This window comes from Bicyclus anynana, chromosome 15, assembly GCF_947172395.1.
Source record: "Bicyclus anynana chromosome 15, ilBicAnyn1.1, whole genome shotgun sequence".
Lineage (NCBI taxonomy): Eukaryota > Metazoa > Arthropoda > Insecta > Lepidoptera > Nymphalidae > Bicyclus > Bicyclus anynana.
In genome coordinates, this window is record NC_069097.1 from 12,164,355 (window position 1) to 12,182,411 (window position 18,057).

General features: G+C 36.3%; 1 protein-coding gene across 8 annotated transcripts in view; it reads right to left on the reverse strand.

The window, feature by feature from the left end:
- LOC112053498 (supervillin) overlaps positions 1 to 18,057 on the reverse strand; it is a 273,459-nt gene that overhangs the window by 198,522 nt on the left and 56,880 nt on the right. Inside the window, exon 1 of one of the 8 annotated variants that reach the window (XM_052885962.1) lies at positions 6,023 to 6,125. The exons of the other annotated variants lie outside the window; for them this stretch is intronic. Within the exon in view, the coding sequence (XP_052741922.1) occupies positions 6,023 to 6,110 (88 nt within the window). The 5' untranslated portion in view covers positions 6,111 to 6,125. Of the gene's footprint in view, positions 1 to 6,022; positions 6,126 to 18,057 lie in introns of those variants that run through there. 8 annotated transcript variants of the gene reach the window in all.

Genomic DNA, 18,057 nt, shown 5'->3' on the forward strand with positions numbered 1-18,057 from the left:
CTACTGATCTACAAAAATCCCGCGATAGCGAATACGGGGTGTCCCGTATATATTACGACATACTCTACAGAGTGATAGCTGACATCAAGGCCTATTATAATAACTTAATTACATACAAAAAAATCGTTAAACATAAATAAAGTAATGAGATCCGTTTTTGGAGGAAAAAAAAAATCACTTTTTGGAAGAAAAACTAAAATTTCATTAGCTGAAACAACTATTCAGAAATAATTACCAAGTATAAAATCACCTATGTAATTTTTCAGCACATGGTACCTTCGACTAAATTGCACTAAAGGAAAACGATTTTTGTATTTTGTAAAAACATCAATATAACTTAAAAAACTTATAATTTCGGCTAACATATATATTGCTTTATTTTAGTAGGCCTTGATATTCACTGTCACCCTGTAGTGTATGTCGTAATATTTACGGAACACCCTGTATATAATCTATCTTTTAAGTATATAGACTACAATACGATGCACACCACCACACCAACCGAATATTCGTGACAAATTAAAAACTATAAAACACATCGGTCACCTTCCACTTCGCGGAATAGATTACGAATTACTTTATATACTGCGATAAAAATTTTATGCTGCACAAAATTTATGTACAGCTATAAACAAAATTTTATATTCACTTATTTCCTGGGTGGGTAAAGTAGTAAAAGTTCACGTGAAATGCACTACCGTATAGGGTTGCTATCTCTAAACTCAGAAAACCAGGACAAAAAGCTTAAAAACCCCGGTCTCCGATGAAGGCCGGTGAAGTACAGTCTCGTCTGAAGTTGCCATGACCGAATCTATACTTAATATTGTAAAGGGGTAAATTAAATGGTTTTTGTAGGAGGTATTCCATGGTTCTACAGAACCAATTTCGAATTTTTTATTTATTTACCACTAGAAAGAAACGTTATTTGTGAGTGTCATAGACTATCTATTATCCCAGTTTTCTCATGGGAACGGTAACTACGAGGGTGATACGGCGGGGCTAGTATTACATAATTACAGATTAAAAAAAAGAATGAATTGAAAATTAGGCGTTGTATAATACATCTGATTTTGAATTTACCCTCTTTTTTTAAATAACCACTTCTTATAAAAGTATACACAGAGTACGCTAATCGGGGAATTGCGCTGCCGCCCAGTGGCCACGTCTTGTAAATTCCAAACCCGGACTAAAAATGAAACCCTACCCGGACCGGACGCTCCTCGGACAAACTGTAAACTAGGACAAATCCGGGAAAGACCGGACGGGTGGCAACCTTACGTAACTACCACTTCAAGAGCGTCTTGTATGCGACTTCTCGTCCCCCAAAGCGAGGTAAGGAAAGAAGTTCTTAAGCCGTTAGCCACTTCTCGGTGACCCGGTTCAGAAATAAGGCAGGGATTTAAAATTCGTACGAGATCCTCATTCATGAAATCTTGAAAACATTTTCGTGGGTAAGCAAGTTTTTAATTAAAAAGGTGTTTATGAATTTTATTTTAGCGCGTAATGTTGGTTTTTAATACCGACAAGTCAACAACTCTTTTCATGTTAGTACTGTCACAGGCTAGTAGTCCTACTATAGAAACAAAATTGATCAGTAGTTTATAAAAAACGATGTACAGTGGTAGGCGCTTTCTTAATAAAACCTTTAACGATTTACCATAGATAATATTAATGACTAGCAAACCCCCTGCAGTTTCACCCGCGTAGTTCCCATCCCCCTAGGGACACGGGAATAAAATATAATTATGTTACTTGCTGATAATGTAACTTTTCCTTGGTGAAAGAATTTTTAAAATCGACCCAGTTTCAGAGCCCATTTCTTTTTATATCTCCTTACCTCTATAATCATTAGTTTAAAAAGAACTGAATAAACCATCCAAGAGACCACGTTGGTATTAAGTATAGGTCGGCGAGTTCGTTAATGACACTCAGGTGAAAGCGGGCGACGAGGGGAAAGGACTACGCGGGTGTGAAGTCGTGCGCGCGGGGCACATTGGTATAAAGTCGTGCGCGCGGAGCATCGCAGCCCGCCCTCCCGGCCTGCGCGGACCATCCGGAGTGTTACGAACGAATTTGCCAAGCTATATAAGTAACTAGCGGACGCCCGCGACTTCGTCCGCGTGAAACTCGATGTAGACTTTCAACTACCCCTACCCTACCACTACCCTAACCTACCCCTACTCTACAATACTCTACCCCTACCCTACCCCTACCCTATCCCCACCCTACTCCTACTCTACTATATAGTAAAATATCAAATTGTCATCCATACGTCATTACATATGTCATTATACATCAATTACATAGCTTTCATTTGCGTTATGCGTTTCATGTCAAGTCACACGGGAATGCTGTCGGACGGGAGAAAAAGTCCTTCTCCTGGCTCTAAACTACCTCCCTGCCAATTTTCAGCTAAATCGGTTCAGCCGTTCTTGAGTTATAAGTGGAGTAATTAACACGACTTTCTTTTATATATATAGATTAAGTATATTATATTACTCGTACCTACATACACTATACTTCAGCACTTTACGGTATATAGGGTAAAGAGCAAAAACGTTTTTAGCTTAGGACTCAATCAATCAGTCCTTACCGTCACTCCCAATTTGGGTTGCTGATATTTTAAAGCTATTATTATGCTTTCAAAATACGCTTTCTAAGGCTTTTAGGAGACCGTTTTAATCCTCAAAAGCCTGTTTGGTACAATATTTCAGCCTCGGTAATTGAAATCTTAATACCGTTTCGCTTAGTTTATTCAAGAATATTACTTTTACTACGAGGATTTGTTTATTTTAGCACACATACGAAATAATATGGTACATATCAAGAGCTATTAACATTTTTTCATAGATTTATTAACCATACTAAAATATCATAAGTGCGAAAGTGAATTTGTTTGTTACGCTTTCACGCCTTAACTAGTCAAAAGATCACAATGCAATATTGCATATAAACTTTGCTAGGAACCTACCTACTTTATAATACCTACCTTTTTTTTTTTTTTATTGTCTACAAGTTAGCCCTTGACTACAATCTCACCTGATGGTAAGTGATGATGCAGTCTAAGATGGAAACGGGCTAACTTGTTAGGAGGAGGATGAAAATCCACACCCCTTTCGGTTTCTACACGGCATCGTACCGGAACGCTAAATCTCTTGGCGGTACGTCTTTGCCAGTAGGGTAGGCCAGCCAAAATATTGTATACTAATATTAGAAAATGTAAAATTTGTGGTATTGTATCTCTGGATATATGTACCTACTAAACCGATTTTGAAATATCTTTTACCACTAGAAAGTCACGGTACCTATTTGTACATTATATCCCCGTTTTCTCACGGGAACGTGAAATTACGCGGGTGAAACCTCGGGGCTAGTGCAGAAATAAATTACGAGTTCCGAGAAATCATTATAATTATAATCAACCTATATTCGGCTCACTGTTGAGCTCGAGTCTCCTCTCAGAATAAGAGAGGTTAGGCCAATAGTCCAACACGCTGGCCCAATGCGGATTGGCAGACTTCACCCACGCAGAGAATTAAGAAAATTCTTTGGTATGCAGGTTTCCTCACGATATTTTTCCTTCACCATTAGAGACACGAGATATTTAATTCCTTAAAATGCACACAACTGAAAAGTTGGAGGTGCATTCCCCGGACCGGTTTCGAACCCACACCCTCCGAAATCGGAGACAGATGTTTAATCCACTGGGCTATCACTGGCACTATCACGGCTCTTCCCAGAAATATAAAAATATATTAATTAAGATAACGATCGGAAGGTATGCATTAAATTAATTATCAATTTTGAAATGTAAACTAAATTAATTTTATTATCAAACACATACAATGCGGTTTCCAAAGCTCTCAATTACAGTCAATGACAGGAGCAGAAGGTATCTAAATGGCTCTAAATCTGGATATTCGAATGGCAATCTGACAGAAATGTCGATAACCAATAATAATACACGAATGGCTGCACCTAAAATCCTAGCCAACTTACATTAACTAATGAAATTAAATACGGCTTAGCATATAACCAATCAGTGGTAGGTACCTACGAGAATAAGGATAATAGCTAACATATCAACTCAGAAAGGTAAGCGTCACCAAATCAAGTCAAACCGCCCAATAAGATTTTATCCGATTGCGTGAGAAGGAGGAGGGTAATGGTTTTTCTCTTTTCAATTCTTTACGCTTAATCATTCAGGTTTTTTGTTTTCATAATATTTTTGTATGAAACTCCTTATTGCAATGCACATCATCATCATCAGTGTTGGCCGACCCTCCACCAGGTGGACTGACGATATCAAGCAAGTCGCAGGGATTCGCTGGATGCAGGTGACTCAGTATCGTGATGTTTGGAAGTCCCTACAAAAGGCCTATGTCCTGCAGTGGACGTCCATCGGCTGATATGATGATTGCAATGCACACTAAAGTGTTTTTCAAATAGCATGGGTACGGTGACAGTTGTTTATGACATTCATAATACGTACTATTATCGTGAATTTTAATAAAAAGATAAATGTGACCTTGGGGAAAAAATTATTTATATATCACCCTAAAAGTTTTGAAGTATTTATAAAACTTAAATGCAATAACAAATGTTAATTTTTATGTAATTTATCAAGAAGCGGATATACTAAAAGTTAAGCTAACAAAATACACATAAATTGTAAAGCGCTGTAAAAATAATATTTAATCTGTTTATTTAATTCAAAAGAGACACTATACTCTAGTTTATAGCGTGCACAGCGTAAGTGGGCCGCTATCAAAAATATAATATCCTGGTATTACGAAACAAACTTTCATGGCTTGGGCGTCGCGGATCGATTTGATGTGTGAAAGTGAGACTTATTTCAAATAGGTTTCTACACTACACGCTTAAATACTTTTATTATTACGTAAATACGATTTGAGAATACTTAACTTGAAATCTTTTTAACAAAAAATATTGAACCGAATTTAAACATTACTCTAAAAAGCGAAAAATAACATCGTATACCTATGTCCTTTCTATTGATTGAATTGAAGGCGGTGCTATATTTCGTTGACTTATTTCAGTCATTTGATTTTTAACACAAAATTACTGAACCGATTTTTATGAAAAATAAATAGGACCGATCTGGAATACTATAATATACTTATAATAGTATTGTCTCAACTTCAAACTCGAACCCATAATCTTATGATCCGTAACCACTTACGATAACTACAAAATTCACGAGAATTCCTAAGATTAAATATTTTTATTTTATTCTATTTTGACAAAGAAAGTCATTACAAAACAATATTATAAAAGAAAATGGAATCACAATAGACAATACATTGCCGAAAAAGTAAATACAAATAAAGACGTATTTCGAAGAATGCGATAATAGAACATTAATAAAAATATGCCTTAGAAATATTATTTCAAGTAGGTAGACAGACAAATTTAGTCTAGAAATCTTTATTGATACAGTTGTTTTACGAATACATATATTATTCGTTTTAAAACGTAAGAAGTATTTTATTATGATATCCTTACAATGACAATTATTATTTTTACATGATTGCCAACAAAAAATAACTTACAGACATCTTTCAGAAATATGTAATACCTATAACACCAACATACTCAAGATAGCCTTTTATGATTCCTATGATCTTCACGATGTTTTTTTTACATTCCGAATGAATTCAGTAAAATTATTTTAATATTAAACAAATCTACATCAAAATTATTTACAAATATTAATCAAAAGCACGTTATATTTTAATGTGAAGTATGTATTAGGTATATACTTAATTTTATTCTGCATAGGGTAGATATAATATATAGGATATAAACTGCCTCTAAAAAACGAATAAGTAATATACTTATAACTTACTAAACAAAAAAGTTCATGCTAAAAGTGGGTATGACAATAGTCCAACGAGCGGGGGTCTAATCCTAGACCTCTAGAATCTGAACACGACCCCTTACCCCATGGATCTAAAGAGGCTAATAATTTTACTAGGTAAATAACAAAACGACAACTCACCAATGTGATAGTAACACCGGCATATCAACACCAGAAACACAATCCAAGAAACGACAATTGGCGCCTCTTGCACGAACAATGTCTCCATTTTGTTGTTATCACGCACATACAACGCACATATAAATTAAAAAAAAAAACAAATTCGATATAACCACGTGAGAACGTCCATTAAACTGTGAAGAAATTAATGTGCTCCCTTGTTTCCTGTATGTAATAATGTGGGTACACGGGTCGATGTCATTGTATGACACTAAAGAAATGCGGCGTTGGTTTGGCACGCGCGCGCGATTCGCGGTCCAAGTGTATGAAAATTAAAACGCGTCCAATTTTTTTTCAATTACCCGCTTCACTAAAATTTGTTATGTGACAATATTAATTATGCTACCACATCTAGTGTTAGCTATAAGTATTGTAATCGTTGTAATAAAACGACAATCTTCGTGTAAAATATAATTACGTACACTTCTATCACACTATATCTGATTGTTAACGCGACAAAATATGTTATTGAATCGTTTTAAAAATAAATAATCATTTATTTGCTTCATTTAAACACAGCGCAGGAAAATAACATTTCCCATTTATTTATTTAAATTTCTTTTTACTTTAGAACTGGTTTTCATTGATTTAATAAAAAAAAAGCAATGCAATTATTGTTAGCGCGTTCATTTATATTTTTTTATCGATCGATTTCTCATCTGAAATATAATTAATATTTTTTTTATATCAATACATTTTCCGTTACTTACTATATTAATGAAATTAAAAAAAATACAATATTATTAGCGCGTCAACTTATAGTCGGCACTTAATTATCTGAAATAACAAACCATTTTTTTTTGACTTAATCAAACTCATTTTTGTTATCGGAAAAGTTTTTGAACTTGATTATTTGTAGATTAATAAAACGTTACTGTTAGCGCGTCCATTTTTGATTTGTACTCGTACAAATAATTACCTAATTAATTTTTAACACATATTTTTTTTTTTTTTTATAAAACAGCTTTTTTTAAATTATTAAAACTAATCCCTTAATTAATTTTTATATGTTTTTTTTTAACTTCTTTCCTATCCCGACAGTTTTTAGAACCGGTTTATTTGCCGCACGGCTGGAGATATGAATCTCGTAATCAGATAAGCGCGCGCAACGATCCCGAGTCGTCGACGCGACTGGCCGCCTGCGCCCGCGCACGCTTCCAATGTCCCAAACATCTGTCGGAATGTACCTACGTGATTGATAACGAAAATAAATCCGCCTCCCAGGGGGTGAATTCTTTTTTTTTTTACATTGTACAGGCGAGCGTTTGGCTGCAATCATGCTTGACAGATTTTTTTTATTCGTTACAAGTTAGCCCTTGACTACAATCTCACCTGATGGCAAGTGATGATGTAATCCACACCCCTTTCAGTTTCTACACAAAATCATACCGGAACACTAAATCGCTTGGCGGTACGTCTATGCCAGTAGGGTGTTAACTAGCCACGGCTGGCCAGACCTGGACTAGTTAAGAAAACCTCAATCGGTCAGCCGGGGATCGAACCCAGGATCTCCGTCTTATTTTTTTTTTTTTATTCTTTACAAGTTAGCCCTTGGCTACAATCTCACCTGACGGTAAGTGATGATGATGTAATCTAAGATGGTAGCGTGCTAACTTGTTAGGAGTAGGAAGACAATCCACGCCCCTTTCGGTTTCTACACATCGTACCGGAACACTAAATCGCTTGGCGGTATGTCTTTGTCGGTAGGGCGGTAACTAGCCACGGCCGAAACTTCCCACCATTCAGACCTGGACCAATTAAGAAAACCTCAATCGGCCCAGGACCTCCGTCTTGTGAATCCACCGCACATACCACTGCGCCACGGAGGCTGTCGCAAAAATCACAGTAAGCGATGATGCAGCCTATGGTAATATTCGCTTGCCTAGAAGATGCCTATTCACTCTTGACTTGAATATAACCCATGTTATAGGTGGTTGGGACAACAGAAGCTGGAAGGGTGCGTCCATAACTTCGCAGTGCGGATCAGGATCGAAGAACCGAAGCGCTTCGTACGCGTCCAGGGGACATTGAACAAAAGAGCATTCAAACAACTGTAAAAAGCAACAAGTCTTGAACTGTTTCTGATTCAAGCTCGGATGGGATGTCGATGAACTGACGGGAAGCGCATCGAACGGATTTTTCCGTGACCTAGAAAATTAGTACGTATTTTCCAATAACAAAAAAAGTTTTACCTACCCATTTTCTTTTTATTTACACAAAAATAATCTGTTTTCTTTTTTTAATCTTCATTATGTCGTTATAAATTAGCCCGATGTACCTACATGATTGATGAAAATAAAACCAATAATATTCCTATAATATTACGTTACGATCTATTTTTATTTCCAAAAGTCACGATTTAATTTTAACTGCCGAAAATCATGAAGGTTCTCTAATTTTCCATATACATACCATAATAGCCTCTGAAATGTTAAACATAAATGTCAACTTAGATTGTCCTCTAAAAACACATTTCACATACGTAGACAGAGAAAAAAATAGACGACTGATTGGCGTGAAGTTATCAGATTAGAGATATTCGGTTTTGATGTGATTTGCACAACACTACACCACAGTATAACCAGTAGTTGGACTTCATACTAAAGGTCGAAACGCGAGCTATACCTACGCACCTCGTACGTGGGGTGATCGTGGGGTGAAGACCGGTGCGACTGTGCCGCGGTGACGAACGCAGTGTATTGGATTTTTTAATTATGACGACTAGGAAAAAGTTATTATTTTATAAAATTTGATTAATATTTTGTATTCTAAAGGCATAATTTTAAAAATATATATATATAAATAAATGCTTAAATGATAAAATTGTGTAAATAGGTAAATGACGTAAACGGTAATATAATATTATTAAATAATTATTTATTAACTTCTTTATTTAGGTTGTTTTCTTTGATTATTATGTAATACATAGATTTAAATCTTATGACATGTATGTTTTGTATACCTGTATTTTAATGTAATAAAGAAGTTAAGTAAAGAAGTTGTTTGAATTTAACAACATTATTGTGTTGCTCATACTTTAATGTATTTGAATAAAAAGAGTAAAGAGCCAGCTGATATTAATAAACCTATCCAGATTTTTTTATTAAACTACTAGCGAACCCGGTCAATCTCAATTTGTTTTTTGTAGTTCCTTCCCTACATGCCAAGTCAGGATCAATTTTTTATCGTCTATTCTATAGTGTGGGGGTATCGTTATCGGTATTTTTGTGCATTACATAAGGGATTAAAGTGCTAACATAATCTACGGAACCCTACACTGCGCGTGGCCCGACACGCACTTGACCGATTTTTTATTATTTGGTCACCTAGTGTGGTGGTAATACCTAGATGGCATCACCAAAATAAATATATGAAGGTCCTTCAAGATCATTGATTAGTATCAGCCTTATTTAAATCTACCAATCAAAAAACAACACGCATTTTATTGAACACTTCCTATTTTACTACAATTTACAAAGTATTTTATTTGTTTATTTAAAAAAAAGTATATTCAATCACATAACTAAATGGAAACACAAAGTTGGCAAATGTAATTAAAATGCTGGAGGCGGGCAGCCCTATCACATGTTTACGGAGCGCGCGGCTGTAGGTATTTATTTCAAAAATACGGCCGAGTAATACTGCTTGTTATATCTACTGTGACTACACTGAACCATTTCTTCACCAATATAGTTCAAGCTACTTGGTTACTTGTAATTTGCAACAAGTAGATGCTCTAATTTTGTGCTTCCACGATCACTTTATAAATTTATAACATAAAATCTATTCAAAAAATAAATTGTCAAACTTGTTTGACCCGTTATTGGATGCAAAATTTAAAGCGAACATCGAATCGCCTTGTATTGTTTCCTTACAGAATCCAAGCAAAAGTTGTTCTCTTTTTTGATAAAATTCGACGGCTGCTCTCTAATCGTCTATTAATTTCTCTCCCTACGTTTCACATACACCACAGTCTATAACCTTTACCAGGGCCAAGGCATGTTCATGGGCATACGTGCCTTTTGTGTCTATTGGCGTAAAAAAGGGCCAAATGCAAAAGGTCGGTCAGACCTTGTCACGAACTTTGCACCATTACAAGTTTTATAACAAGCAATCAACAAGTAATCTGTAGTATTATACGCACGAATTCACGAAACTTAACTTGAGAGGAGACTCGAACTTAGCAGTGAGCCGAATATGGGTTGATAATGATGATGATGATGATTCCTTATGCCACCCACCAGGTGGACTGACTACATCAAGCGAGTCGCAGGGATTCACTGGATGCAGGTGGCTCAGGATCGGTATGTTTTGAAGTCCCTACAAAAGGCCTGTCCTGCTGTGGACGTCTATCGCCTGATATGATGATGATGATGACTCCTTTTGCCGGATCTCGTACTATACTAATACAAGGCAATAAGCAACTAAGTAAAACAACATAAGGGCGAAAATCTTTCTGTTTAATTGCACGTGAAATTAACACAGGCGGCTCTAATTTGTCAGTGGGCTTCAGGAATGCGAGCTGCGGGCGGCAACTATTCAACATAAAGGCTCTGCTTGGGTACTGGGTAGTGTGGGGTATTAAAGTTAACTTTAACGCAATTACGTTTACAAAGGTATGATAAGCAGCGGCCATTAGCCCGGAGTCGACTCTTTGATAGCCGCCGTTACGCGGTCTGTATGGAACGCAAACTAGGAGGTATTATCACACTTCACCGCTCGTGGAACTGTGAACCGGGTTTAATTTTTTGGTGAGTTGTTTTGTTTTGGATTTTTAAATAAAAACAGGTAATAAAAAAAAAACAAGCGTAGTTGGCAAAAAAAGTTGGCATAAAAAACGAAAATCTTAATATTTAAATGCGAAAGGTCATTCATCACGAAATCTCGAGCACCGCTTGACGTACAAACATGAAATTTGGCAGGGAGGTAGATTATAGTTAGTAGGTATCCGCTAAGAACGGATTCTGCTACTGAGTCGGATTAAAGCGGTCTAAAGGCTCTCGCAAATTTGCATGAAAGTCTTTCATTTTGAATGCTACGAACTTGAAATTTGACAGGAGGACAGTTTATAGTTATTAGATCTCCGTTACAAACGATTTTGCGACAGGGCCGGATTAAAGAGGTCTAAAGGCTCTCGCGGACAAAGTCGCGGGCGTCAGCTAGTTAAAATTATAAACCCATGGGAAAGCGCGAAAATCGAAACCATTTTAATGTTTCTGTACATAGGAACTGTCAAATTACAAATATTGTCTACGAGTGTCTCGTAATCCACCCGGTCATACAGTCTGTAAATAAGTGCTGAAGTACTCAGCAAAAACCCGGTTTTCCGCACCACAACGTTAGGTTAGGTTAGGTTCGATAGTAGGGTTAAAACCAACAATCTACGTCAGTGGTACGTAAAAAACGGAAATTTTGTACTGGATAGAAAATAGATCAATGTATAGACGCATATAAATGTTATGCTAACCACAAACAGACAATTATTCTCACGTTTCTGCAGCACCCACGACTATAATTGATCGTGTGTTGGTCACTGCGTACATGACTTGTATAGTATGTCGCGTGGGTACTGCCGTTTGCTTTTCAGAAACGTGAGAATAATTGACCGTCAATGGCTACCTTTAATTCAATGACAGCTATAAAGATATACGAGTACATATCAAATAAAGATAAGCAGTGGAGTGTTAGGGTCGGTGGAGTGAGCACTGAACACGGTAGCGTGTAGACTCGAGCCTTTGATATGCGCCGAGACACAGACCACGGTTAAAAGAGCACGATGTAGATTATAATCCACTTATAGCCCCTACACACTAACGTCCTAACCCTACTAATAAACGCGCAAGTTGGTATGGAAGGTTGTATGGATGGATGTTTATTATTTCACATCGCGACTAGGTACTGAATCGATTCGGCTGAAATTGTGAATGGACATATATTATACCCCGGATCAACACATACGAATACTTTTAATCTCGAAAAAAATCGTTGTGGATCTGGTTCGTGCCAAATAAGTCAAGATATTTGTTGAATGGAGGAATAAAAAATTAAACTTTAGATAACTGTTAGCGACGCAAATGCTATTAATTATGTAAACTGTGCCTTATAATAAAGGGCTGAAAACGGACCGTATATGGTGACGGCATTCGGCTTTGACAGCCTTTTATTTTAAATAATAAACCGACTTTTACGCGAACCGCCTAATCGTCACCATATACGTTTCCGATTTAAGCCGTTTTTAACAAAGTAAATCTGTGTTTTATTAAGCCTGGCCCTTTCAATAATCGAGGATACCTTTCGGCCAGGAAAATCCTTAGTTCATGTGGAGTTTTTGAAAAACTAATTTAATACAGTCGAAGTCGCTAGTACTAGTCTCCGCGCCATGAAACGAGTCTCGTAGTCGCGGCGCTAATATCTTAATGGCGCTAACTGTCATTTGTGGCGCTGTCAATCTCAGTTCAGGTTTTAGCCGCGGGACTTATTTCGTGGCGCGGAGTCTAAACACAACTTTTACAAAATCAATCCATCTGCAATATAAATAATCTGTCTTTAAAGTAGGCAGTATATTTTTACTTCTATAAAGTGCACAAGTGTAAGGTTTCAGTATTAAATATTCCACACCAGTGTAATAGCCAGGTTACTCTGAACAACGAGAAGCCCAAGGGAAATCTAAATATTCGCAGCCACGTTAGATATTAATAAAACACACTGAGAGAAACAACAAAAAACAACATTTCATCCCGATGTATTCCACCATGAGGAAACAAAAGCTATTACGAGAACTGTGATTCCATAAATCATATTTTTTAAATTTCGTAAGTTATACCCTGTATATTATGTATTAATATGTATTATGTGGTTATATTATGTGAAACATAGTTCGAAGAGCCGATGGACGTTGGGGTCCCAAAGTGCTGGAATGGTGACCTCGCACTAGTAAGCGCAGTGTTGGTCGACCCCCACCAGGTGCACTGACGACATCAAGCGAGTCGCAGGGATTCGCTGGATGCAGGTGGCTTAGTATCGTGATGTTTGGAATCCATCGGCTGATATGATGATGATGATGATGATGATGATGATGATGATGATGATGATGATGATGATGATGATGATGATGATGATGATGATGATGATGATGATAATGTTGTTATAGCTAGCCCGCCAACCCGTATAAAAGCAGCTTGGTGGTGTTGGGTCTAAACTCCAAACTGTCGACCTATGATGTGTTGGTAAATCTAACACCGCAGTTGTAGCGTTGTTAGATTTGCATAATTAGAGGAAAAAAGTGATAATCAACTTTAAGTTCTTAATTTCTTGACTTAAAAAAGTAGGAGCATAAATTATACACATATGTATCGATGCTAATATATTCAATTAAAAAGTAAATAATCGTATGTGTCTGTCTTTTTTTTTTTTTACCTACCCTTTCGGTTTCTACACGGCATTGTACCGGAACACTAAATCGCTTGGCGGTGCGTCTTTGCCGGTAGGGTGGTAACTAGCCACGGCCGAAGCCTCTCACCAGCCAGACCTGGACAAATTAAGAAAATCTCAATCTGCCCAGCCGGGGATCGAACCCAGGACCTCCGTCTTGTAAATCTACCGCGCATACCACTGCGCCACTGAGGCCGTCACGGAGGCCGTCTTTCTTCACGGCTAAGCCGCTAGACCGATTATGGTGAATCTTGCTGAATAATAAAGTATTTTTTTTCTGCTAATATTGTACGAAATATATCTCAAAAATACTGATCCGGTATGCATGTGCTTTCGTTCCCTTCAGGGGCGGCTTTATTTAATAGGGAATAAATTCCCATATTTTTATCAAGCTATATTTCATTCAATAAAAGCATCTTATCTGTTAAATAAAAGCGGAAAAATATTAAATATAAGGGCGAAGTCATAAGTCATATACTTGACTATGTAAGTATTACGACTTCGCCCTTGTAGGTACATAATAATATTACACCAGCGTGTACTCGTAACTACTACTCTCGTGTCAACCGAGTTATGATAGTATAGTTCAAGGTTCTAACCTGTATTTCTCCAGAGACATGAGTTTTATTACGATGTATTTGTTTATTAGCTGTTTCGTTATTACTACCATAGATTAAAGAACAAAATGTTATCGCCGTTTAGTGTTGGAAATAGTAGTCTGTGACGGATATGACGTCGCTCGATCTCGTGTTGGCTTCAGTGTGCTCGTGGCGTTCGAGCCGTCCACATCTCTTGTTGTGTAATTCTTTATGAGTTACTTAGGATAGGCGGGGAGAGTGACTTGAGTGGAAAAGGGGAGTGTTTGTTAACAGTTAAAGGCGCCTTTAACCCTACTCACATCGTTCACAAGTACGTGACTCCACTCAAGGTCATTCTCTGCCATTCTAGGATCTTATTTTGGTTACAGTTTGATTTGCTAATTAAGTTGTCCTGACAAGTGTTGTGAATCATAACCTTTGTTCGACATTAGTTTTCTTATATTTGTAATCACCTTTTTAGTCCTATAATAAAAATAGAGAGGACAAGCCGGTGTAAATGGAAATTGTGGTTCACCGTACCCATGCTATAGCTTCGTTATCATGTCCCTTAGAAACACATTTGACGTTTCCATTTATATTTACATTATCATGTAGGTATTTACAATATGTTAAACCAAAATATGTTATTAATATATTTTTTAAATAGGTAAGTATTATTTTGTTGCAAAGTAATAAAATTTATTAAATTAATTATTACACACACTGGTTATACCACAGAACAGACAACGCTAAACGCTAACGCTTTTAGCAATAGAAGTAGCAAGGGGGCGTGGCCCACGTACACCCGGGTGTGCGGAACAACGCAAGCGTGTCCGCGCATGTACTAGCAGTCTTGTTTTGTTCTGTGACAAAAGGAATAAATAATATTCAACTCTAATATAAGGGTGACATATTTCATTTTTCACTAAATATTAAACAGTCATTTAAGCTACGCCCCTGTGTACGCTGGTTTAAATACAAAGAATTGAAACTTTTTAAATCTAGTTACCTCATAGATCTGTGGGACACCGAATACAATACAATGGCGGACACCGAGAGAAGGAAGAAAAGTATCAATAGACAAATAGACTAACTATAGATGATAAACATAGATTATACACATACTCGCAGGATTTTCATACATAGTTTAGTATTTTGATGATACCAATTTGTAACAAAAAGTTCTATTTAAATTTCATATTTATATCACCAGAATAATGTATGTAGGTACCTCGTCCTTGCTACAGAGGATAAGTAACTACGACCTCGCAAGCTGTCAAAACTACGTTGATCTTCATCTTTAAATAATAATAAATAAATAAATAGCCTTTTTATTTTATCATCTTCACTAAATTTGATTTGACTTAATGTAAAGTACATGGTATTATTATTAATTAATTACAATTTTTAAAAGAACACATTGAACACCGTATCATATTATTATTATTATTACATGTAGGTATTTATTATTGACATGTAATAAAAAATACATATTATTATTATTTTATTAATTAATTAAAGTGATTTGTTTAAACAGTATCTAAAAATATACATTTTATTCATGTATTTAGACCTTTGATATAGGTATTTCTAATCATACACAATAAATTAAGTCAAAAACATTTTTTTAATTAATTATATATATTATTTATTCCAGTTGTTTCTCATTATCTCACATGTCGTCATTTCAACCAAATACATATATAATAAATAGAGTTATCATTGTTTTTTTATTTTTATTATTAGAATTTCATATTTATATCACCAGAATAATGTATATATGTACCTCGTCCTTGCCACAGAAGATAAATAACCACGACCTCGCAAGCTGTGAAAACTAATATACGTTGACCTTCATCTTTACTTTCATTAAATTTCATGCGACTGCAAGCGCTGTGCAGCCGACAGTTCGTGCATCCTTGGCTCGTGATAACGGAGGCGAATTGAAATGAACAAGTGCGAAATTGAAATTTTAATAAACTCCTAGCATATTACACTCTTTAAGATCACATCGGCAAAACATGTTGAACATAATCTTACTTTAAGATATAAGAAAGAGTGACTCCTACACCTCTTTTGATTAGTAAAGTGCATTAATCAGTGGCGGATTTACCAGTAGGCTAAGTAGGCTGCAGCATAGGACGACAGATTTCAGAGAGCGGCAAACTTCGCCCAAATACTTGGTTTTTGCTTACAGAAATAAAGAAAACTACTCTAGAAAACTTCAATGAAAATTTCAATTAATTAGTCCTACTAGCGTACTTAAAATATAAAAAGTCAGTGTTACCGACAGATAAAATGTTTGCGAACGATAGCAGAGACGATAGTGTCGAATTTCAGAGGACAGGTGACTATATATCTATTGGCTATTCGTCAAGATTGATTTAGCGGTTAAGCAATAGGTAAAAACAAACACTAACACAATTATATTATTATTGTATGGATCCCAATTATACTCATCTATACCTACCTACTTATAATAAATCTTTAGAGGTCAATTCTGTACATGAAATATATTTCCAAAGTAGTTATTTTGGAAATATATTTCACCAGCGGATGATTAGTGATCGACACTGATGCCAAAAATGCAATCAGTAAAATTTGTCTGTCTCTCTGTCTGTATGTTCGATAAAGAAACAGAAACTACTCGACTAACTACAATTATTCTTCATACTCCTGATCATAATATACTTTTCATCACGCTACGATCAATAGGAGCAGAGCAGTGAAGGGAAATGTTGGGAAAACGGGAGAAGTTACTCCATTTTTACAGCGATACCACTGTAAGGGGTGGATTAAAAAGTTCTAAGGGCGGATGAAGTCGCGGGCGTCCGCTAGTTGATAATAATCCTTAATTAGACAGACCTTTCGTATAATTTATCATACCATACTTATGAATGAGACTTTGATAAAATGTTTTTATTCAAATTGAACACAAGGTTACCTTTTGTTCAATAAATGTTACGCATTGCCATTTGTTGGTGGTATCATATTAACCTTTCTTTCATTCATTAGAAACCATTTGTTGTAAGGACGACACATTATCTTAACCTACAATGATATTAAAGTCATTCATGAATTGGCACTGTTTATAAAATGCCAATGAATAGTGCCAATGAAACATTGTAAAAATGTGGACATGTAAACATTGTAATCCAAAATAGAATTGGGAACATGTCCCAATATCTTATAAAGGAGAAGGTATAGATGTTTCTTGTGATTAAAATCGTGATTAAAATTTTCTTAGCTTTTATAAGTTTCTATGTTGAACCCCGTAAGATGGCGTTGTAATCGTTCATATTATTTTTTTAAATCCTTTACAAACCCTTGACTACAATCTCACCTGATGGTAAGTGATGATGCAATCTAATATGGAAGCGGACTGACTTGTTCGGAGGAAGATGAAAATCGACACCCCTTTCGGTTTCTACAGGACATCGTACCAGATCCCTTAATCGCTTGGCGGTACGTCTTTGTCGGTAGGGTGGTATACCTACTAATTATTATTACAGAGAGGTAAAGTTTGTGTGGGGTAAGCTTTGTATCTTCTGAAACGATTTTAAAATTCTTTTACCAATAGCAAGTCACGTTTTTTGTAAGTATCTTATGCTATTATTATAACCCCATATCCCCACGTAAACGAGAACTAAGCGGTTGAAACCGCGGGGCGTCTGCTATAGCTTGGCAACTTCGTTCGTAACACTCCCAATGTGGGAGCGGACCGGGGGGCGTGTAGCGATGAATGAAAAACCCACGACTGATGCACCTCACTTTCCCGCGCAGTCTTTCCCCACGTCGTCCGAATATCATGGGAGTGTCGTCAACGAACTTACCAGACTATAAGTAGTTATTTAATAACTCTGTAATAATATTTCTTACTCAGCCATATTTTTTTTGGTCTGAATGAACTCGAACCTGCGACCACGTCATAATCTCTTACCAAGCACTAAACTACGAGTAAGGCACATTATTTTCAGATTTCGTTAC